Raw genomic sequence first — 25,527 nt, 5'->3', positions numbered from 1 at the left:
TTGCAATCAAATTATATTTTTGATTATAAATTATGAATATTTCTTTATATGACGCTAATATTTTGACTTCATCCATGCAATTTGAGACATATATATTTAAGTACAGTGTTTTTGTTCATCATTCCTTTGTGTGAAAAATGTACTTACATTCCAGGCTTATAGCTGGACTTAGAGCACTGTGTTGCACTAGGGTGAGAGATCTTACTGAATATAACACAGCCCTTCCTCTGTGCTTCTGGTCACTGTTGTAGCAGGCTTTCGTTTGAATACAACAGAACATAGTCAAAGGGGAGGGGCAGTGCATTGTTCACTGAAAGCTTCTCACACACCAGAGCACTCCCAAATATATAATCCAGCTATAATCCGGAAATAAAAATGCATTTCTAACAGTCCTGCTGTTATGAACAACACACTTGTTTTATTATTTTATCATTATAAGGGCTGTTTACTTTTATAGCTTAGCTTAAGAAATTAATGCCCTCAGAAAATAGGATTAACAAACTTGGTCTAGCCATGGCCAGTGGTTGGCTCAGTGGGCATTTTCTGTGTTGAGACTAGTGGGAACCTGAGCATGAAAATGGATGCAGCAGATTAGACATCAATTTATTTCTAGGACTATTGCCACCAATTTATTGGATAACCCCTTTGGGCATCTGGTAGAAAACCAGAAACCTTTAAGGGAACCCATCAGCAGAAACTGACCTAATAAACAATCACCGGTATTTTGTTAAGTATGTTAATCAAATGACTTAACATCTTCCAGTTTGATTCTTTCATTACCCAGTGTGGTGGCATCATCCAGAAAATCAATTCTGAAGTGAGATATTAATTGGATGTATAATGTAAAGGAAGTGGAGAATTTAGCAATGAAGTCATGTTCTCCTCACCTGAGAACACCACCTTCACTGTAATTGATTGGACATGCCTAACTGGCTCTCAAAAAGTCTTGTTCATGCCATCAATCACTGCAGAAGGGGAGTTCTAAGGTGCGGGGAGTTTGACTTCAATGCCAAATTGATTTTCTGGCATCACCAAACTGGGTCATGAAAGAAATATAAACTGCAAGATGTTAAACCATTTGACAACATACTGGAAGTGGTTTATTGGGTCAGTTTCTGCTGACAGGTTCTCTTTAAATTGCCAAGAAACACAGATTAAAACCAGCTTTCTCAGCTGAAACCAGAGGAACCAGTTCTTATATACTGTACCTGTTCATGTCTAAGCACCAAGATGATCTGATTTTATGACTCATTCACCTGTTTGGATTTTCAACATGAGATTGCAATTCTCATGTTGCTACCAAAGATGAAAACTATAGGGGAGATTTAAAGTGGTTGGGTACTCTACCCCATGTGTTTGTGATGTGTAAGGGCAGGATATTAGGTCATTTACAAAATAAACAACTATTAAAAATCTAACCTTTCTTTTTTTGACATATAAAGTGCCACCTCCTGTCTTTTAGAAATTTATAGAGAAAGATGCGGCACTCACCGTAGTAACGCTTCAAAAACTTTTTTTCTTTTGAAGCTGGGGTAATAGTGCTGTATCTTTCTCTGCAATTTCTACGTGACTATTGATCTACAGAACAACTGAGCACCTCCAGCTTCTCGCATTTGTCACGAGTGTCATTGAAGGCTCCACGGACTGACCACCGGCTGTGTTTGGAGTCCAATGTAAGTACTACGCAGTGCCAGTGCCATCTCTTTTCTTCCTGTCTTTCACCTCATTAGCCAGACATTTCTGACCATCCCTGCCAGGATCTTGATCTTAAGTTCATGAATACTATCATAAGGTGTTAGCAGGGGGATTGTTCAACAGCACTCGTTGTGCTCACAGTACCGAGCCCAGATGCCATAGCTGCTTATGGCGGCCGGTTATATGTCCCTCATGAGTCCATGTGAAAGCACCCTAAGTAGAGTGGTTTCTGCAGGTTGACCAGCCTCCGGTATTACTGTGACAGAACTATTTCACTAACCCCTTCATTACAATGTGCTGATAGCACATTGTAATGAATGAGGAGGAAAATCCCCATATACTGCCATACTGTAGTATAGCAGTATATGATAGGATCGATCAGACAACCTAGGGTTAAAGTACCCTAGGCAGTCTGAAAAATAGTATAAATAAAAATAAAAAAAAGTTAAAAAAAAAAAAATTATAATAAAAAAACCTAAAATTTCAATTCACCCCCCTTTCCCTAGAACTGACATAAATATAAATAAACAGTAAAAATCATAAACACATCAGGTATCGACGCGTCCGAAAATATGATAACGGTTTTTCAATGCGTTTAACCCCGAAACGGAAAATTGCACTTTTTTGCCATTTTGAAAAATATAAAAAAATGTATAAAAAGTGATCAAAAGGTCGTACAGTCCTAAAAATGATATCATTGAAAATATTATCAAATTTCGCAAAAAATGACACCACCCACAGCTCCGTACACCAAAGTATAAAAAAGTTATTAGCGCCAGAAGTTGGCAAAATCAAAAAAATAATTTTTGTACAGGAGGTTTTCATTTTTGTAAATGTATGAAAACATTATAAAACCTATACAAATTTGGTATCCCCTTAATCGTACTGACCCAAAGAATAAAGTAGACATGTCATTTGGGGCACTCAGTGAAAGACGTAATATCCAAGCCCACAAGAAAATGGCGCAAATGCGTTTTTTCACCATTTTCATTGCATTTGGATTTTTTTTCCCCGCTTCTGAGTACATGGCATGGAATATTTAATAAAATAAAAATTTAAGGTACAGTATGGTAACATTTACAGTAAAATGGACGATGGTTATGTTGTTGTTGTATGCCTTATGTTTATGAGCGACAGTTTTCCTGCTATATACCTGCATGTCATAAGAATTTACATTAAAAAAAGGACCATGTTAAATTCAAATCTGTTGTTTGTTTTTTTAATTTTTACCAGTGTTTTGTATGCGTTGGAAAAGGGGTAGTCTTATACGGCGAATATATCTTAAACTCTATATTTTAACAGGAAAGTAGGGGGTCGTCTTATACGCCGGAATATACGGTAAATGGCAAATTATAGTAAATCCTTATCTTATTAATTCTATATAGATCAGCTTATCTCCTTCTCTTTAACAAGCTGCCTGCAGATTATACCACATTTTTCTGGTAACAGTCTCCAAGTTTTGTTGTCATGATTTGCAAATTAATTTAGGTAAATTTTACTTGCTTAATGTGGCCAAATGCAATTAGATATAATGCATAGTTCTATATGAATACATATTGTTGCCTAATAAGGAACTTGCAGAAAACAGATATTGTAACATATCAAACATCCTGTTTTGGGGGGTTTACTGTGTGAATAGACGGCCTTGTTATGTACAGTATTATTCTTCAGGGTTATCCTATATGTTGCATAATGACTATTGCTGTTATATTTGTTGCTCCCCGAAGTACCAGTCCTCTGATGAAACCATTACAATATGTTCCCATGTGATATGAAATTGCCACTTACCGTTCTCTTGTGTATTTATGAGATGCAGATTCTGTTCTTGCTGTTTGTCAGGAGAAACGCTCCACACTTTTAGTTGGTCAATATGATCCTTATCACTTGTTAAGAAATTAACAGAAGATAAAAGCCATATGACGCAGTCATACAAATTAGATGAAGAGCAGCCTAAGCTGTGAATTTCTGTGGGACCGACCAACTACCATAATAATAATAATAATAATCTTTATTTATATAGCGGCATCAAAATTCTGTAGCCATATGATGATACAACAAATTTTATGCTTAAAGGGCAAAAATAATAACCCAATTTACCAGGAAAAGTATAATCCCCTAGTAGTCACCCATATTATACTTATGTTGGGATTTAATACAGTAGAAAGAGGAAAAATTCTGATTATTATTGTAGTCATCCTCCAGGCTCCCCTGTACAGGAAGAATTGCAGGGCCCATGGCAGGAGCTCAAATTCTAATCCAGCTCTGTTCACATCTTCTAACTCCCCCTGCAGTCCCAGGCCGTCAAGGATGTGTTGCTTTAAAATAGTGCACAATGTCCTGTGTGCCCTGGGACTGCAGGGGGAGGCCATGGGTCCTGTCTTATGAACTCTATGCTGAGGACGTGAGTGCCCACAGAGAGTGCTCTGACTGCCACAGGTTCGCCACCACTGGTCTAAGGCATGGTGTCTCATCAGCCTTATATATGACGAGTGGTGGCAGCTAAATTCACTCAAGTTTGGGAGGGTGGAGAGCTGTCAAAGGACAGTCATCCTATAGTTTTTTTTTTCCTGAACCTAATTCTGTGATCTTCACATGCCCTTCTCAACACACTTCCCATTTCATTGGTTTGTACTCTCTAATTCTACACTCACCGGCCACTTTATTAGGTACACCATGTTAGTAATGGGTTGGACCCCCTTTTGCCTTCAGAACTGCCTCAATTCTTCGTGGCATGGATTCAACAAGGTGCTGGAAGCATTCCTCAGAGATTTTGGTCCATATTGACATGATGGCATCACACAGTTGCCGCAGATTTGTCAGCTGCACATCCATGATGCGAATCTCCCATTCCACCACATCCCAAAGATGCTCTATTGGATTGAGATCTGGTGACTGTGGAGGCCATTTGAGTACAGTGAACTCATTGTCATGTTCAAGAAACCAGTCTGAGATGATTCCAGCTTTATGACATGGCGCATTATCCTGCTGAAAGTAGCCATCAGATGTTGGGTACATTGTGGCCATAAAGGGATGGACATGTTCAGCAACAATACTCAGGTAGGCTGTGGCGTTGCAACGATGCTCAATTGGTACCAAGGGGCCCAAAGAGTGCCAAGAAAATATTCCCCACACCATGACACCACCACCACCAGCCTGAACCGTTGATACAAGGCAGGATGGATCCATGCTTTCATGTTGTTGACGCCAAATTCTGACCCTACCATCCGAATGTTGCAGCAGAAATCGAGACTCGTCAGACCAGGCAACATTTTTCCAATCTTCTACTGTCCAATTTCGATGAGCTTGTGCAAATTGTAGCCTCAGTTTCCTGTTCTTAGCTGAAAGGAGTGGCACCCGGTGTGGTCTTCTGCTGCTGTAGCCCATCTGCCTCAAAGTTCGCCATACTGTGCAATCAGAGATGCTCTTCTGCCTACCTTGGTTGTAACGGGTGGTGATTTGAGTCACTATCAGCTCGAACCAGTCTGCCCATTCTCCTCTGACCTCTGGCATCAACAAGGCATTTCCGCCCACAGAACTGCCGCTCACAGGATGTTTTTTCTTTTTCGGATCATTCTCTGTAAACCCTAGAGATGGTTGTGCGTGAAAATCCCAGTAGATCAGCAATTTCTGAAATACTCAGACCAGCCCTTCTGGCACCAACAACCATGCCACGTTCAAAGGCACTCAAATCACCTTTCTTCCCCATACTGATGCTCGGTTTGAACTGCAGGAGATTGTCTTGACCATGTCTACATGCCTAAATGCACGGAGTTGCCGCCATGTGATTGGCTGATTAGAAATTAAGTGTTAACGAGCAGTCGGACAGGTGTACCTAATAAAGTGGCCGGTGAGTGTATATGGCCCATATACCTTGTTTTGGATCACAGCAATAAAAATTGGCAACTTTAATAGTAGATATCTTCAGTTCTGTAGCACCTACAATATTAATGGTGAGATTTTCTTCCTTAATATGAGGCCGGAACTCGTTCTAGGTGCCACAGTACAGCCATTTAAAATATGCCCCCCTCCAGACTGTGATGGTGACAGAGCTGACAGTTTGAAGTGTGTCCCTGTCATTATGTCTATAAATGTGTTATCTGCACGGGGTATGTACAATTTGGATATGTACAGGCAGTCCCCCGGTTACATACAAGATAGGGTCTGTAGGTTTGTCCTTAAGTTGAATTTGTATGTCGGAACTGTATATTTTATCATTGTAATCCCAGCCAGAACTTTTTTGGTCTCTGTGACAATTGGATTTTAAAAATGTTGGGTTGTCATAAGTACCAGGATTAACAATAAAGCTTCACTACAGATACCTCTGATAGCTGTTACAGCTGTTTATTGCAGTCTAGGACTAAAGTACTATAAATTACCAATATCCAGTGGTCCGTTTGTAACTAGGGGTCGTATGTAAGTCGAGTGTTCTTAAGTAGGGGACTGCCTGTATATATAATTATATGGCAGCTGTGAAGGGGTTAATAGGGGACCTGTCGAGTTGTCACAAGTACCATGGCATTGTCATAGCAACGTAACACTATTTGAAAAAATAAATGTGGCTAGTTGTATATTTTTTATCTATGTGGCTCACTCCTTGTCAGCTGAGCAGTGTAAAGAGGAAGATGGATTTATTAGCAGTCAGACATGTCATGTGACCTGCTGAGTTCAAGGAACTGTAGTACCTCTCATTGCTCATGACTTCAAGTAATGAAGACTTCACATTTTGTTGATGGATGTAATTTCTGTTTTTTTCTGGCTTTATGTAACCACCAAGGTCTCCTCATGTCTCCTTGGTTTATTTGAGTTCAACATTTTAAGTGTGTACAAAGGTTACTACAGGGCATTTTGTTTTATCTCCAGCTCCAGCTGAGCCAAGAAGGAAGCTGTGACAAAACAAACTGTGTGCTTCACATTCCCTGCAGTTCTTTAGTGCTGAACTGGTAGAAGGACTGGCTTCACGTTGTGGTGATTGGCAGTTTCTAGAATTGTTTCTTGAACCTGCAGGTCAGCACAATCCTCGATGGCTTCTCCTCATCCTCGATGCAGTTCTCTGTTAAACTTCTCTGGACTCTTTTCTTGTGCATTTTTTTTTAGATTAAAATCCATTTCTTAACATTTTATTTTGGATGTAAAAGATGTGCTTTAAAATAAGTATGGCCACTCGAGTGCAGCACAATGTCACTAAACCCCTAAGAGTATGCGCCATTTATATCTGCTTTTTTTTTTCTTTTTTTATTAGTTTTTAATGTTCATTCTTTTTCTTCATTTCTTTTCTTCAGTCTTTTTAGTATGTCCCTTCTATTTTATTTGTTGTTCTACAGGAAATCAATCTGCATAAGACAACAGTTGTAAAACTAAACAATAGGAATTAAAGGAATATATCACTTCTCTTACTTTCTCTGTAATTAATGACTTAAACTCCTGAGGAAGCCTGTGCATACAGGCGATACACGTGGGGACTCTGCTCCTTTAGCTTCCTACAACTTACCTCTTGTGCTTTATAAGTAATTACTGTATTCCCTCTTCTTGAGGCCAGGATTATATATATGACTTGTATTACTATAAGATTGTATTTTACTTCGACTTTATTATTATATTATCCCAGGCCTAGTTTACATTTTAAGCCCATACATCTCTTACTAAGCTTTATGTGTACATGGGAGCTTTTGGATTGTGTGTATATGTGCACTAAGGTGCCTTGTACTTGTTTTTAACATCTATTATGTATTTTCAAATAAAGATTTTGTATGCTTACATCCGATCTTGTTTTGTGTTGGTAATGACTAAAACTGTAATGGGCTCCTTGTTTAAGCCTCACTATTTAGCGTTGAGTAAGATCTATTTACCTATAATTATTTTTATGCTAAATTTACTTGTCAGTGGAGACCATCTGTTCATTGAAATCACAAGTATTTATAGAAATATATTTTAAGCATCTATGGGCATGTCTGAACACTAGTCTTCATAGCTTTTATGTCATCTTTTATTATTTCCTCCATCCTTTGTGCTGTACATGTACAGTAGCTATACAGATACTTTTGTGTAATATGTTTAATTGGGAACAGAACAAAAAACAAAGGGGTGGGGGATAAATAAAGTATTGGCAAATGAAACATGATAGGCACTAAAGCAAATCAAAATTATTCATGTAAAGTAGTGGGGGGCCCTGACCTCCTACTACAAGACAAGAACAGAGAAAGGAAACGAGCGAAATTGAGAAAATAACCCCATACCACAAATGTGGAACGTACCTAAGGAGTTTCTGAAAAAGCTGGGAATTCTTCCAGTGGTTGCCAAGAGATCACAAAGCTGTTACCACTTTCTACCACTGAAATTTGCCTACCTTGTGGACCCATTCCACCATACCTAGGGCAAGTACTCGGGGGAGGGGAGTAAAGATGGTAGGGCCAGTTGAAACTGAATGACCACTCATTTGTAAGTATATTTTGAAGACTGTTCCAGTTGGTTGCAGTTTGGAACAATCAGTACAAATGCTTTATGAAACTTAATCTTTAATTTTTCTTCATTCACGGAGTAATGGAGGCACTGTAATAAAGTTCTAAATATGAGCCCTCTCTTTGCTCAATTACTTTAACCTCTTCCCCGTATTAGATTAGGAGAGCCTCTGGTTGGGGGCACCAAGAATTTATAAAAAGGGTTACTCCTTGGGGTCTGGTGCAAGCATTTTCTTCTGTAGTGTGAAGTGTAGACAAAGAGCTGGCAACCAGCAAACTTTCACTCAAGTCCAAGGGAGTTATCGAGGCCTCAGCTATGGCCTGCACACAGCCAGCCCTACCTCTTGCTACCAGACAGGGCCTGCACTATTCTATTACTGCTGTTGGATTGTGGTTCTGGACTGTTGTCATCTGGAAGTGCCCCAGGGGGATCCTTTATAGCTATGTGCCCTCCCATCAGATCAGTCCTGACAGCTATGGGAGAATTTAGCATCACCTAGAAGAGGGCTTCCATGACCCCTCAATAATGCCTCAGAACAGAACCACTGTGACTCTGGGCTATACTTCACCTAAACCAATTGGCGACCATGTTGCAACTGCCCTGACTATCCCTGTGGTTAATTTAGGGACATTTGCATGTACCCACCTACCACCATCTAAACACAAGTCTCTGGTTTACAGTGATTTAGAACCCATTTGGTCCCCATTTAAAGCATCACTTTTTTATCATTTCAAGTTGACAATTCTCTTTTAACGAGCAGTGACACATTCTGTTCTGATCTTCCACACCAATCAACAATTTGCAACAAATCCTAATCCCTCCATATTAACCCAATTTCAATTATATACAACAAAGCAGTGAACGAATGTAACCTTTCAATTTCAGTATGTTCAGAGGGGTTTTTTGTGCTACATGGACATAAAATCTGTAGTAGTGATGTTTGGCAAGCTGTACTGCACAAAAATATGTCAGCAGTTTTTACAAACGTTTAATGTATTGAGTCATCTGAATAAAGAGTATTCTCATTCTTAATATGTTCAGTGCAGATGCTTAACATGCAGGGACATTACAGACCTTCTGGACCTTTTATGCCGGCAGGCTTTTTCCCCATGATTGCATTGTATATCTTGTACATTATAAAAGATACATATTGAAATTAAAAATTCCCCCACCAACAAAGAAATGATCAGATTTGTTACATCACTTTTGTGGTTAACATCCTATACAATGAACACTTAGTTGTCTCCCCTCTTTCTCCACCCTGGTTCATCGCATGCCTCTCTATATCTCCGCTCCTGCCTGTATTTCAATCCCACTTTCAAATCAAGGGGTGCAATTACACCAGGGAACCACACAAATTAGCCCTTAAGCTCTGCCCACTTATGCAAAATGGCATCCTTATGCTAAATTTTACTCCCCTAGCACACAATACCCAGTCAACACGCATCTAAATCCCAGACACTACACACCACACACGCAGAGCCTAGGGGGGCGCACAACCACACTATGTACCCCCCTACCACTTACTTGCCTATGGAACACTACTGTACAGAGCCACACTGTACTCCAATACAGTCACATGTTTATTCCATACACCTTGTCGCTGCCACCACTAATTACGCCCATACCAGGACCGCACACATACACCCAGATGCACACTCTTCTAGGTGCCATACAGTTCACTTTTTTTTTTTTTTTTTTTTTTTTTTTTTAATAAAGCTTGTGTACAAGTACATTTAGTAGCATTTTTCTTTCGTCCCACCAAAGGCAATGTTTCATCAGTATAGCTTCTTATTCAATTACAGTATTTTTCGGACTATAAGGCGCACCTGATTACAGGCAGTCCCCGGGTTACATACAAGATAGGGTCTGGAGGTTTGTTCTTAAGTTGAATTTGTATGTAAGTCGAAACTGTATATTTTATAATGGAAGTTCTAGACAATTTTTTTTCTTTTGCCCCAGTGACAATTGGAGTTTCAAAATTTTTGGTGTAATTGGACCAAGAATTATCAATAAAGCTTCATTACAGACATCTTACAGCTGATCATTGCAGTCTGGGACTATAGTAAAGCATCCAGAGAGCTTCACCAGAGGTCACAGTGGGCAGAGGGGTCCGTCTGTAACTATGGGTTGTCTGTAAGTCGGGTGTCCTTAAGTAGGGGACCGCCTGTATAAGGATGAATGACAAGCAGGTGGCAGACCTGTGCACAGTTAAAGGCAGCTGTTGTCTGTAAGTACGGTTCATATATAAGGCGCACTGGACACATTTGATTTCTGAGAAAATCGAAGGATTTTTTTGTGCGTCTTTTTTTGTGTATCCGAAAAATACAGTAAGTATATATCTGGACGCAACTAAAGTCCTTGTGATTTGACCTTCCGTATATCATGTTTATAGCGGCACATCATCAGGCCGTACAATTCACTTGAACCCTAGCAGTCTATAGCTACTGCTAGCATATGGGCACACCCAGGCTAACACGGCTTAGCAGTAATTCACCTCTCCAGAGTTATGGGAACATATGGAGCGCAAGGAAAAAAAAACTTATTAAATGACAATTTAATATACAAAATAGGCATAATGCTTATTAGTTACTAAAATGATGACATACATAAAAGCAACAGTAAAATAAAAAGTTATAAAATACAGACAGTCCCCAGGTTACATACAAGATAGGTTCCGGAGGTTTGTTCTTAAGTTAAATTTGTATGCAAGTCAGAACTGTCTTTTATAATTGTAACTCCAAACAAAATTTTTTTGGTCTGTGACAATTAGATTTTAAAACTGTTGGGTTATTATAATAACCAGGATTAACACTAAAGCTTCATTACAAAATCACAAAATTTGAAATATTTGCTTTATGACTGTTTTCTTTAGTATAATTTGCCATATTCTTAAGCAGCCTAAGACACATGGCCAAGACTCTTGCAAGCTTGAGTCATGATGTCTGGGTCAATTGACATTGAAGGGACAGAGGAAATGAATTAACAGTTCTTTTCATGGGGAGAGGAAAATCACAGAAGGGTGGTTGGGGGCAGTTGGTCTACAGACCAGGTGCTAATTACGTTATCTTATAGGGCAAAGGTAACTTCCCCTTAGCTCATAACATAAGAAGGGTCCTCATAACCCATAATATATAAATCCGTTATCAAATAATCAGAGTGGTAGGGAGAATTTAAAGGGACTCTCACACCAGATTATACACAATTAAACTACTAGCTCTCAGTATGAAATGTCCTTTTGTAGAATTCCCTCTATTATGTGAAATCTTTGCCTATAGAAGGAAAGTGCTTCCAAATTCCTGAACAATCAGCAGTCTGAGATGAGTCAAGTTTAGAAGCTACAGGGGGAGAGTCGTTTCGGATGCCTCTAGTTTTATTGTACCTAGAACCATGTTTTTTGTCTCATATTAAAGATGAGAATCTAACCTTTCAAAGCGGTCTTGTTCTATTGATCTATAGAATCGGCTGATACATGCAGTTAAATACAGTTGGAAATACAGCAGCTATTTATTTGCTTTGATTGATTGTCACCACAGCAGCCAAAGGGATTGTTGATCAGTCCTGCGTCAGCTCTTTCTCTGATCAATTCCCACTATGAAATCATAGGAGGGTGTTATTAGTATTTTATTTATTTTTACATTTACCCAATAAAGAATGATTTTGTTTTCTTGCAATACAGTATAGAAATAATTATATGGTGCCAATACAAAATACATCTAGTCCCGAGAATAAGCACTCATAGACTATGCTGACAGAAATATATATATGTTGTCAAGCAGATAAACATACTCGGGTCGTTTTTCTTTCATGTCTTATCTAGAAAAACTACTTTTGAAGTAAGATGTAAATTGTAAGTTGTGTAAAGTCACAGAGGTGGAGATTTTCTCACTGAAGTAGAGCTCCCACTCTCCCCCCCCCCCCTCCCTCAGATCATCCCCTGCGATATGATTGACAACATTCACCCACTTCATGAGAGCTAGTTAGTGAAGATCCTGAACATAATGGCATCAAATCCAGCAAAGTAGGGAGAGCTTGACTTCAGTGCTGAACTCTCCACTTCCATGACTATATGGATGAAACCATTAGTTGATGCCACCTTACTGGACAATGAAAGGAACATGATATGGCTGCTGTAACTTAATGGTAGTAGTTTATTAAAGGACACCTGTCATCAGGTCTGTGTCACTTGTCCTGTCACTACTACCTGTTGGAGCAGCTTACAAGGATCCCATCCCAGCCTTTATCTAGTTATTTCATACATTATTCATTGTAAAATCATCTATTTTTTATCATGTAAATGAGGCTGGTCACATGGTCAGAGGCAGTGATGTCACCCTGTTCCCCCTCCCCTCTCCTCCCCCTGCTCATGTCTGTGTGTAATGTATAGTAAAGCATAGTTAGTGTATCTGCTGACATGCTGCCTCCTCCTAATATACAGGTGAGAGACACAGACATCAGCTACACATGAATCTGACATGTTCTGCTGTAACATGGCTGCCTGGAGCTGCTGTATCTCTCCTAAACACACACACACATGCACACACAGGCTGCAGGGGGCGTGGCCACCAGCACCAGGAAGCACATCATTATACAGCCTCACATCATTATACAGGCTGTCAGTCATGCACTGGGGGCGTGGCTGTGCCTCCCACTCATGAATAGAGTGGACAGCTTGAATATGCTAATGCTTCATTGGACATTTCACAGGTCATTTGCATACAGCTTTAGGACCTCATTGCTTAGGTTTACAGTCATGTAGAGGGACAATGAAGGGATAGAGACAATGCTCTCTAATGGCAGTTTATGAAAATATATTTAGTTTAGGGGGGTTATTTTGCATGACGGGTTCTCTTTAAGTCAATTTATGTTGACAGGTTTTAAAGAAAAAAGAATTTAAAGTATAAAAAACTGTCCTGTTGATTAAGCGGTTAAAAGTGAAGCTTTAGTATAATGGATATAGTGATAGTCAAGTAATAAAATAAATCCAGGCTTTCTGTATATTTTCCTTTATGCCTGCCTCAGAATTGTCGGTTTTGATCGATGGTATTAAGAGCTTGTACCATTCTGGCAGTGCTTTGGATTTACTTTGATCATGGATTTTCTAGGATTTCCTGGATCATAACTGACAAAAGTAACCATTGTTTTCTTGTAAGCACTTCCACGTGACTAAGAATATGAAGACAATTGACAATTATTAATAGTCAGAATATAAATACAGCAATGTACGTAATTTCCAAATGTTCCAAAAAAGAAAAGTGCAACTGAATTGCTTTCCCTTTTCATAGTTACTATTGGTATTTGATTTGAAGTTGCTAATTTGCTGAAATGGGTCTTCCTATTTGAGAGAAATATACACTCACAGACCACTTTATTAGGTACACCTGTCCAACTGCTCGTTAACACTTAATTTCTAATCAGCCAATCACATGGCGGCAACTCAGTGCATTTAGGCATGTAGACATGGTTAAGACAATCTCCGGCAGTTCAAACCGAGCATCATTATGGGGAAGAAAGGTGATTTGAGTGCCTTTGAACGTGGCATGGTTGTTGGTGCCAGAAGGGCTGGTCTGAGTATTTCAGAAACTGCTGATCTACTGGGATTTTCACGCAAAACCATCTCTAGGGTTTACAGAGAATGGTCCGAAAAAGAAAAAACATCCAGTGAGCGGCAGTTCTGTGGGCGGAAATGCCTTGTTGATGCCAGAGGTCAGAGGAGAATGGGCAGACTGGTTCGAGCTGATAGAAAGGCAACAGTGACTCAAATCGCCACCCGTTACAACCAAGGTAGGCAGAAGAGCATCTCTGAATGCACAGTACGTCGAACTTTGAGGCAGATGGGCTACAGCAGCAGAAGACCACACCGGGTGCCACTCCTTTCAGCTAAGAACAGGAAACTGAGGCTACAATTTGCACAAGCTCATCGAAATTGGACAGTAGAAGATTGGAAAAACGTTGCCTGGTCTGATGAGTCTTGATTTCTGCTGCGACATTTGGATGGTAGGGTGAGAATTTGGCGTCAACAACATGAAAGCATGGATCCATCCTGCCTTGTATCAACGGTTCAGGCTGGTGGTGGTGGTGTCATGGTGTGGGGAATATTTTATTGGCACTCTTTGTGCCCCTTGGTACCAATTGAGCATCGTTGCAACGCCACAGCCTACCTGAGTATTGTTGCTGACCATGTCCATCCCTTTATGACCACAATGTACCCAACATCTGATGGCTACTTTCAGCAGGATAATGCGCCATGTCATAAAGCTGGAATCATCTCAGACTGGTTTCTTGAACATGACAATGAGTTCACTGTACTCAAATGGCCTCCACAGTCACCAGATCTCAATCCAATAGAGCATCTTTGGGATGTGGTGGAACGGGAGATTCGCATCATGGATGTTTAGCCGACAAATCTGCAGCAACTGTGTGATGCCATCATGTCAATATTGACCAAAATCTCTGAGGAGCTTCCAGCACCTTGTTGAATCTATGCCACAAAGAATTGAGGCAGTTCTGAGGGCAAAAGGGGGTCTAACCCGTTACTAGCATGGTGTACCTAATAAAGTGGCCGGTGAGTGTATGTCCTCAGGATAGGCCATAAATAGCTGAAAATGTGGGAATTAATGGTCCAGAAGAATAAGGGTAGTAGCCTGTGTTGTAGGCTCAGCAGTCACCATAGAAGTGACTGTAAAGTGCTGCACATGTGGAGCCCCATCAACACTAACCATGGTATTTATACTGGGGTTCAGTGTAACATAATCCTTACTTGTGAAATAGGAGTCCTAAGCCTACAGGTAATGTTATGTGTAACATACTAGAAGCAGACTGGATGAAACTAGTTACCAGTGTCGCAGCCAAACCAAGGTTAGGATTATCTCTGCAGCCACTGAAGACCCTGTTTGCACTGGCAACATGACATGGAGATACATTTGCAACCGCTTTCATAGTAAATGTCAGCAGGTAGGGGTGGAGGAAAAGAGCTTGATAAGTGGGGAAGTAAAACAATTTTCTTATTTTCACCTGCACAATATTTATTTATATAGTTTTAAAAAGTTTTTTTTGCAGTTGCTGTGATTATATTATAATCTCTTTTTATAAATGTAGACAATATTTTGGAATATATAAGGCATTCTTTGTCTGATTCTTTGGTGATTTGTGAAATTTGAACATGTATCCTTATTTTATATGCAGAGCACAAATAGTGTGTGCAGTAGGAAGAGCTACCATAGATGATGTCTTCTCTCAGCACATGTTCTTTTTGATCGAGCACTAATATAGTGTGTTGTATTTGCCGCAGCGCTGAGCTTTGCTGTAGGAATGTATTACTGGATAGATAAAATGGATTAAGCTACTTCTTAATGCCCTGCTGAATGGGAGAGGATTATGCACTTCCTATGATATCTGTCTGAGTGTTGACCCATGAAAATGTTATGCAAACATTGTATTTGCCGTCTTCATAAATTTACTTCATGAATGATAGTGTTACATGTTGCTGTATGTGCACTTGATTGGGCACAGATGGAAGAATGAGGCAATGTGCTGACATCGGTACTGTTGGCATGGAATGGAACTACAGAAGAACATGTTTAAAGGCCAAAGGTAATGGGTCAGGGTGATCTGGGACGTTAAACTAGTGGTTTATCATCAGAGATGACCCTACATGATTGCTGTCGGCATCTGCAATACAAAGTACTTACATTAGCCTGCGCCTAATGATGAATTTGCCCTACTTCTTTGAACTGTATTGGTGTACTCAGGGGGCTGATACGATTTGAATATCATGGAAAATCAGGGAGTAAAAAGTTAATTTTTAAGTTGTCTTATTGGCACTTCACATTAAATAAGTGGGTTTTGGTTGTAATTTAAGTCACTTGTCTCTGAAAGCTTTGTTATCACTGCTACATAGGATAATTTAAAGGAATTTAAAATGTGCATATGAAATATAAAATCAAATTAGCCATAAACCCCGACCCTGGAGTTAATTTCTAGAAGCTTCCTCCAAGGCACCCTGCTGTCATTGAAAATTATCGACACCCCTGATGACATCGCAGCTGTGCACCATGGTCGAGCACAGCACCTAACAGGTTAACTGCTGTAATTGGTGCCAGCATGTTAGATCTAAAACCAGCCTGTGTATCTTAGCAGTCACACTTGCTGTAACTGTTTGAGTCTATGTAGCAATAGTTGCTTAAATATTTGTGACCCAAACAGGAAATCAGACAGTTGCTATGGAAATTAGATAACCTCACTGCATGGTTTCTACAAAAGGAGAAATTATGAGTTTTAATAGCAACTATGTGTATCACATATCATATAACTTTGTGGCGATTCTCTGTATTTCTAAATTTTTGATTTCACCAATTTTAACAAGCTAGAAAACTTTAACCTCACAAATTAATTTGAATGACTTGTATCAACCAGCTGCAGTGTCCTCCCTTGTACATTATATATAATAAGGACCCGGGGGATCAAGGATAAATGAGCAGTCCGTCAGGGAACACCCTGAACAATGGTTGTGATCGGTTATTTGGAATGTATTATCCTTTAAAAAAAAAACAAATGATCAAAGCCTGCGTGATTTACAATAAAAGTATATGTAGACAGTCCCATAGTTTAGAGATCCATCAAGCACATTTCTGCCTGGTGTCCGGTCACTGACCAGAAGACTATAAAATCTGTTCCTAGAGAATGTGAAAGGGGAATTGTGTAAACGCAAGGATCATGCACACAAAATGTGCCTAATGTAAAATCCAAGGGTATGAAATAGTCCATAAGAGTAGTATCTTACCACTAGTACAGTATTCCGAATATTAAAATGTAGCCCTCTGTAGTAACTGAAGACCTGTGTTCCTAACGGCACCTTTGAGTGGTTGAATATTTGTGTATGCAGATCACAGGGTCCTGTATTCTGTGCTTCATTGCTTTAGGTTAAATGAAGGTGATTAGTTTAAAGGGAACCTGTCACCAGGGACCTCATTTTTCACTAATGACAGATTGCAGAAGCCCATTACACCTGCAGTGCAAATCTGCCTTTTCTATGCATTGTCTGTGTTACTCCTCAGAGCTTGGCCCCCACCTTTGTGCTAATGTACAGCTCCTCCTCCCGCTTCTTCTCAGAGGTCACAGCCTGGTCAGTCTGACATCAGTGGGGGAGGGACAAGCTGTACAGGAGCACAAACATGGAGGCAGCCTGCAGCTCAGACAAGTCACATGTTGTTTTTTGAAATGCATCCAAACCAAAGTCCAGCCCCTGTGACTACCCCAGGATTTTGTCAGGGTGCAAGGTAAGTTATAACACACAATTATATTGTAATACAAATGCTTAGAAAAGGCAGAGAGGCATGTTTGCACTGCAGGTGTCATGGGCTTTTAGAATCTGTATTTAGTGAAAAATGAGGTCCCTGGTGACAGGTTCCCTTTAAAGTGCAGTAAATTAACCCATTAGCATCAAACTATTTAAGCTATAATGCAGAGTACTGTGAAATGGTTTTATTAGGATATGTGATTAAACATATCTAAAAAAACAAACAAAACCAAGGTTTTTACAGTTTGTAGCAGCCACCTCTTAAACAGGCAGAGTTTAGCAATGGGTATATCTATATGATGGTTAACAATAGAACACTGAACTACTCAAAAACCAGAGTGGTGTGTAAGCAACTTAAAAGATGCTGCTCTCCACACTATTTTAGGCTACATTCACACAATGTATGCCTGTCTATGTACGGCGGGCATACATTGGCGCTGCAGAGAGGAGCAGGGGATGAGTGCAGTTCACCCTCGCCCCTCTCCATAGGAATACACAGCGCACGGCACCGTATAACATTGAAAGATAAGACATTTGTGCTGTACTGGGGGGGGGGGCAATACAATTGAATGATGTTGAAGAACAGGTAGCATTAAGTTACTGCTTGAAATGCCATGTTGGCACTTCATGGTAAATAAGTGGATTCTGGTTGTAGTTTGGGCACTCAGGCTCTAAAAGGTTCGCCATCACTGCCCAACGCGTATCGCCACCTCCATGGCTTCCTCAGAGGTAAGTAGCATGGTGTCAAAAAGTCATGATTTATATACAAATACAATTAACATGTCCGCCTATGGCAAACAGTGTCGAACCCTCACATCTGTTCGATGATGTGCCTGCCGCGAATTTCCCGCGGCACCGCAAAGCAACCGCGCATGCGCAGCCACCCTGAACCTCCTCCTCCACTCGGGGAGCTGCGCGGGCAATATAATTTCTTCAATAACAGATATGTAAGGAATCCTCTTAAGTCAGGAGGATGTGCATTACCCACTTTGATGTCTTTTATTAGAAAAGAAAGGAAGCTTATAATTTACAGTAAACCATTTTTTTTTCTGAGAAAAATCCATAGGCATTGCATGTATTGCAAATAATATTTTACAGTACATGCAGATAAGACCCAGCCTTCCATAAGAATGGAGTACAAAGAGTATAATGCTGGACAGAACTGGAAAACCACAAAAATGTGACTGGATTCTTTTGGCTTTTGCAGGTTGTGGATGCTTTGTGTTGTTGTTATATAACGCATATGTTCTGTTTTCCTAATATAGTACTACAGGACAAGCATGACTGCGGGTCACAAAACCAAAAGCAAAAACTGCCTCGCAGTGTGATTAAGTTTCTACTACACGAATATAACCTATAACTATATGAAGCTGTCACAAACCAAAAGATAAGAATACATTCATCTTTATTGAACAATTACTAAAATTAGTGTGAAAACCATTAAAATTACCTGTTACATAAGGGAACCCTTTTGCACATAAGGGCACACTGATAATATTCAAAATTATAGGTATCGTTGTAAATTATATATACATTCATTTAGATTATCGATGTGCCGCATAAGGGTTCCCCTTATGTAACAAGTAACATGTCACACTGTAATTTTAGTAATTGATCAATAAGGATTAATGTATTCTTATCTATTCTTGTTTGTGACAGCTTCGTATGTTTATAGGTTATATAAATATGACTGTCTTTTAAAGGAGTTGTAGTATAAATGGCCTATTCTGAGATTTTCAGCCAATCACCTCAAGTCCATCGCGCCTTTAGTTGGCTGATCAGGGAGTGCAGGAGTAGAGTCAGAGGCTAATTACATCATCTTCAAGACCTATGGCCATGAATATACAAATACAGGCAGTCCCCGGGTTACATACAAGATAGGGTCTGGAGGTTTGTTCTTAAGTTGAATTTGTATGTAAGTCGAAACTGTATATTTTATAATGGAAGTTCTAGACAATTTTTTTTCTTTTGCCCCAGTGACAATTGGAGTTTCAAAATTTTTGGTGTAATTGGACCAAGAATTATCAATAAAGCTTCATTACAGACATCTTACAGCTGATCATTGCAGTCTGGGACTATAGTAAAGCATCCAGAGAGCTTCACCAGAGGTCACAGTGGGCAGAGGGGTCCGTCTGTAACTATGGGTTGTCTGTAAGTCGGGTGTCCTTAAGTAGGGGACCGCCTGTACCAGCTATCCCCTTAAGAGGGAGGACCATTATCTTTCCAGAAACTTTTCCACCTCCACATCATTTAATTTGGAGACTACTCTCTTGGCGCACATGTTTCTGTCCTACTCCAAAATATACTGTTAGGTTGTTTAGATTGTGAGCCCCATGGGAACAGGGACCAATTTGACATGCTTTGTGCAGCGCTGCGTAATCTGTGTGCTCTATATACATAAAGAATTATTATTATTATTACTGACTTATTTTACTTTTATTTTCAGCATCAAGCTTGTTGCTGTTCAGGAACTTACAGATAAAGAATCTCTGGAAAAGGTAACTTTTTTTTATTTGCTGATATGTAATATACATATAAAAGTGAGGAACATATTCAAGCATGTTGCACAGATTCTGTGGTTATAGACCATTTTTGCTCCACTAAAAATTATGTGCAAAAGGAATATGAAAATAAGTTTTCCTAGATGGGGAAAAAAGTACACTAGTCTCTAATCAAAGCTTTTAGAAAGTCAGTTTCTGTTCAGTTCCGGACTTGAAGGAAGCCTTGTGACAGGACTTAAATTTAACGGGGTATTCCCACAAAGACCGATTCTTGAATATACTTAGGATAACAAAATAATGTATTCTCTAATTCACTGTTAACAAAAATACAGCATTTCACAGATATAATTCCAACCTGTCTTTATTAGTCCTAGTGTTTACATTTTGGTTGCCTCTGGATCCTACCGTAAATATTCTGACTATGGTCAGATTCTTCTCGTGAATAGCTTCTCTTGTCTGCACGATGCAGTGCTTTTTGCCTCCTGCCCCCCCTTCATTACAAGACCAGCTCAGACACAGGCACTTCCTGCTGGCAAGCAGCATGCAGAGACTTGCTCTACTAACAACGGACAGAAAAGGTCTTTATGCTGGGGAGGGGAGGGAGGCCTATAGCAGAGCGGAGAGTGTCATTGTGTCTTACATCCATCTCCTTGATCTCATCATTTCTCATCTGTCTCCTGTTTCTTTCTTTGTGTCCGATACTAGTAGAATGTTCAGAAGCTAAGTAAAAGTGTAGCTAAATCCTGATAATCTAAGCACCAGCAACCAGCATCTCATAGCATAGAGGAATCATGACGTGTCTGCTTAGAGAGTCCCCGCACACAGCAATAAAAGTAAGTAAGGCCCCATGGACTTGACCGTCTGCCGCCATACATATTTCCCCCATAGATGGCAATGGCCGCACAGAGTCTTAATAAATAGAAGCAAAAAGAAGTCTTCGCATACAATGGCACCATTTAGAAAATGACTCCCTATAATCAGTAACTGACTTTTAAGAGGGTTCTTTGGGCATTGATCTATAGTGCATTTTGCTCTTTCCTTTCAGGAAAACGTATTTGCCTATTCCATTCCTAGGAACAATTTAGTAGGATAGGTGTTAACCCATTCATGCTACATGACATGAATCATGAAGCTGATAAGGGCGCATGGAGAGAGCCCAAAGACACTGATAATGAACGCAATGCATACTATAATACAATGTGATCGCACGCCCTGTGGTGTCATTGAGGGGCAACGATAGGTTGCCATGACATTCAGGAACATTGCATCCCCTATGACTGTCAGTAGGCATTTTCTATTACAGCCAATTAATTAAAGGTGATGACTGGAGCATCACTGGGTAGGGACAAGGGACTTGCATATATTTTTATGGGGCTTAGAGTGTGGACAGTCAGATAATCATGGATCTGCAGTTGCCAGATTTCACAGACTAACCAGAGTGCTATGGTTGGTTGCAGACGAACGTGCTTAGCCTGTGGAAACGGGCCACTATTATGAAATATGATGCAAGGATTTGGTCTACCAGCCAAACTCCAACACAAGTACTACAGTCATGGCCATAAGTTTTGAGAATGACACAAATATCATATTTTTACATGATCTGTTGCCCTCTGGTTTTTATGTGTGTTTGTCAGATGTTTTTATCACATACAGAAATACAAGTGCAATCATATTATGAGTAACAAAAGCTTTTATTGACAGTTAGAAGGAGTTAATGCAGCAAGTCAATATTTGCAGTGTTGACCCTTCTTCTTCAGGACCTTTGCAATTCTCCCTGGCAGCTCTCAATCAACTTCTGGACCAAATCCTGACTGATAGCAGTCCATTGTTGCACAATTTTGTCACAATTTGTTGGTTTTTGTTTGTCCACCCGTCTCTTGATGATTGACCACAAGTTCTCAATGGGATTAAGATCTGGGGAGTTTCAAGGCCATGGACCCAAAATCTCTATGTTTTGTTCCCTGAGCCATTTAGTTATCACCTGTGCTTTATGGCAAGGTGCTCCATCATGCTAGAAAAGGCATTTGTGATCACCAAACTGCTCTTGGACGGTTGGGAGAAGTTGCTCTTGGAGGACATCCTGGTACCATTCTTTATTCATGGATGCATATTTAGGCAAGACTGTGAGAAAGCTGATTCCCTTGGCTGAGAAGCAACCCCACACATGAATGGTTGCAGGATGCTTTACAGTTGGCATGAGACAAGACTGGTGGTATCGCTCACCTTGTCTTCTCAGAACAAGCTGTTTTCCAGATGTTCCAAACAATCGGAAAGGGGATTCATTAGAGAAAATGACTTTAGCCCAGTCATCAGCAATACACTCCCTGTACCTGTCCCTGATGTGAGAAGTGGCTTCTTTGCTGCCCTCCTTGACACCAGGACTTGCTCCAAGAGTGCAGATGCACTCACACCAGCCTGCTGCCATTCCCGAGCAAGCTCTGCACTGCTGGTAGCCTGATCCCAAGGCTGAAACACTTTTAAGAGACAGTCCTGGCACTTGCTGGTCCTTCTTGGGCGCCCTGGAGCCTATTTGGCAACAATGGAACCTCTCTCCTTGAATTCCTTGATGATGCGATAGATTGTTGACAGAGGTGCAATCTTCCTCGCTGCGATACCCTTCCCTGTTAGGCCATTTTTGTGCAGTGCAATAATGACTGCACATGTTTCTTTAGAGATAACCATGGAAGAGAAACAATAATCCTAAGCACCAGCCTCCTTTTAAAGTCTCCAGTGGTGTGATTCTTACTTAATCATGACAGACTGATCTCCAGCCCTGTCATCATCAACACCCACACCTTTGTTACTGGAGCCATCACTGAAACGATGTTAGCTGCTCCTTTTAAGGCAGGTCTACAATGAAGTTGAAATGTGTTTTTGGGGAAAAAGTTAATTTTCTAGACAAATACTGACTTCGCAATTAATTGCTGTTAAGCTGATCACTCTTTATAACATTCTGAAGTATATGCAAATTGCCATTATACAACCTGATGCAGTAGACTTTGTAAAAGTTAACATTTGTATCATTCTCAAAACTTATGGCCATGACTGTATAAGAACTGTTAGTGCAGCTGGCAGACAGGGAGTCCTTGCATCGTATTTCTATATGATGGAAGCACTCCCAACCTGTATATTCACTCCATGGGGAACATGTTCCTCTGCAGAGTAATGACTTTGCAGCATTAGAAGAGCAGAACAACAAATGTGGAGAATAGAAGGTATACAGAATTGTTTACTACAAAACTATATTTGCAGATGCCCTTTTCCTCCAGCTCTATAACATGCAGATTACATCCCATTTTCATGGTGACAGGTTCATATTAAACTAAAGAACTGTTGTGGGTGCTGATGATTTGTTAAATACACTTATCCAGTTGGACATAAATATGGATTTATTTCATGAGTTCATCATCTATTAGTAACCTTCATATGGCAGCAATGCTTTCAGCCTCCTCTCTATGTCTAGCGGCTGCTCACTCCTAGATTTATCTTCAAAGTACAGAAGTCTTCTGCTGTGCAATGTTGTACATAAACAATATATTGATAAAGAGATGATGAAGACTAGAAACACTTCAGAAATGTTCACATTGAGCCAAATCATAATGTTTCCTGGCAGAGAATATAATCACATACAGCTGTAATTTACACAAGAAAAAATCATAAAAAATTATTTCCTGGAAAAAACACACATGAATATTTTGTTTTCCATTTCTCCTACTTAGTTATGACAAAAATAAGGCATGTATGTGGAGGTTGTCAGAATGTGTGGATAACAGATGTTGTACAGTACTACTGTATTTTCATGACACCACCATGCATCCATATGACTGGTCTCTTTGTAGTATCATCCTTGTTAAAATACTTTTAAACTTAACAGGCCTCATCTATAAAATCACACTGTCATGGTCCAAAATCATGGTGCTAGTGTAAGTCCATTGTCTTGATGCATTCACAGAAGAACTGTGCTTGATTTATAACAAAAAAATAAAGGGGTTGCCCCACAACTAGTTTATTTCTGCACTTGTGACAGGGCTATAGAATAATAGGGAGCAGACATTAACCATCTAATGTTATTGTACACCAAATTGGATATGGCCCAATTTCACACAGGAATGTTTCACGCGCGAGTCTGTGAAACTCGAGACTGGCATTGGACACTGATCCATTATATTCAGTGAGGGAGATTTATTCGGCCCCATTATTCGACATGAAAACCTCCCCATTTGGGAGAGTCTTCCGGACATCACTATGGGGCGTGTTGGGGTGGGAGGTGGTTGTACAGGGGGTGTGAAAACTACGCCAGGTCAGATCTGCTCTAAACATGTGCGACCTGGCCAGGAGCCTCTGTGACCACGGTGACACATACACAAGTTTCCATATGAGCTGTAGACACAAGTTTTTTTTGTTGTTGTTTTTTTTTTTTACTTTATTTAACCCCTAGGGGACACAGCCTATTTTGGCCTTAAGGACGCGGCCCCATTCTTCAAATCTGGCCTGTGTCACTATAAGTGGTTATAGTTTTGGAACGCTATGAGATATCCAGGGGATTTTGAGATTGTTTTCTCGTGACACATTGTACTTCAAATTAGTTTAAAAATGTGGATGATATCTTTTGTGTTTAGTTATGAAAAAAAACTAAATTTGGCAAAAATTTGGAAAAATTCTTTATTTTCAACGTTCTAAATTCTCTACTTTTGATGCAGATAGTCATAGCTCCCAAATAAATTCATAACTTACATTTCCCAAATGTCTGCTTTATGTTGGCATGGTTTTTTAAGATTCCACATATTTTACTAGAATGTTATGAGGCTCAGAATTTAGGTATCATTTTTCAAATTTTTTGTAAAATCACCAAAACCTGTATTTAGATGGACCTGCTCAACTTCTAATTGACACTGAGAGGCCTAAATAATAGTGGGACTCGTAAAATACCCCATTGTGGAAACTACACACCTCAACGTATGAAAAACCACTTTTAAGAAGTTTGTTAACGCTTTACGTGTTTTATAGGGGTTAAAACAAAATGGAGGTGCAGTCTGCAAATTGTAATATTTTTTCACAATACACTCATTTTGGGTGGAAAATTAAACATTTACAATGGATTAAATGAATAAAGGCTCCACAAAGTTTGTTACCCAATTTCTCCCGAGTACACGGATTCCCCATATGTGCTGGTAACCTGCTGTATGGGCGCACGGCCGGGCATGGAAGGGAAGGAGGCCCCATCCAGATCAGATTTGCTATGTCACATTGTACAGGCTATAATTTTTTTCTTTTTTTAATGTGGACCTATAGGGGCTTATTTCTTTTGCCACATAAGATGCACTTTTCTGGTACGTAATTGGGGGAATCTATAGGCTAATTGGTGAGATTTTATTAACTCTTTGTTGGTGGAGGAAATGAAAATCATCACTTTTCAGGAAGATTTTTATGGGGTTTTTTTTTTGGCTGTTTACCATACCATAAAAATAGTATATTATTTTTATTCTATGGGTCGCCACGATTACAAAAAGACCTCATTTATATAGATTTTTTATTTTTTTTCCCATTTTTAGTGCATAAAAAGTAATTTGGCAAAAA

General features: G+C 39.8%; 1 protein-coding gene across 1 annotated transcript in view; it reads left to right on the top strand.

Annotated features, from left to right (window-relative positions):
- Positions 1-25,527, top strand: part of EEPD1 (endonuclease/exonuclease/phosphatase family domain containing 1) — an 83,788-nt gene that overhangs the window by 19,269 nt on the left and 38,992 nt on the right. The window contains exon 2 of the mRNA XM_072153312.1: positions 19,896-19,947. Coding sequence (XP_072009413.1) covers positions 19,896-19,947 — 52 coding nt within the window. The remainder of the gene's footprint in view (positions 1-19,895; positions 19,948-25,527) is intronic.

Source organism: Engystomops pustulosus, chromosome 5 (assembly GCF_040894005.1).
Source record: "Engystomops pustulosus chromosome 5, aEngPut4.maternal, whole genome shotgun sequence".
Taxonomy (NCBI): domain Eukaryota; kingdom Metazoa; phylum Chordata; class Amphibia; order Anura; family Leptodactylidae; genus Engystomops; species Engystomops pustulosus.
The sequence above is the reverse complement of the archived record's forward strand: the minus strand, read 5'-3'. Positions and strand labels throughout refer to the sequence as shown.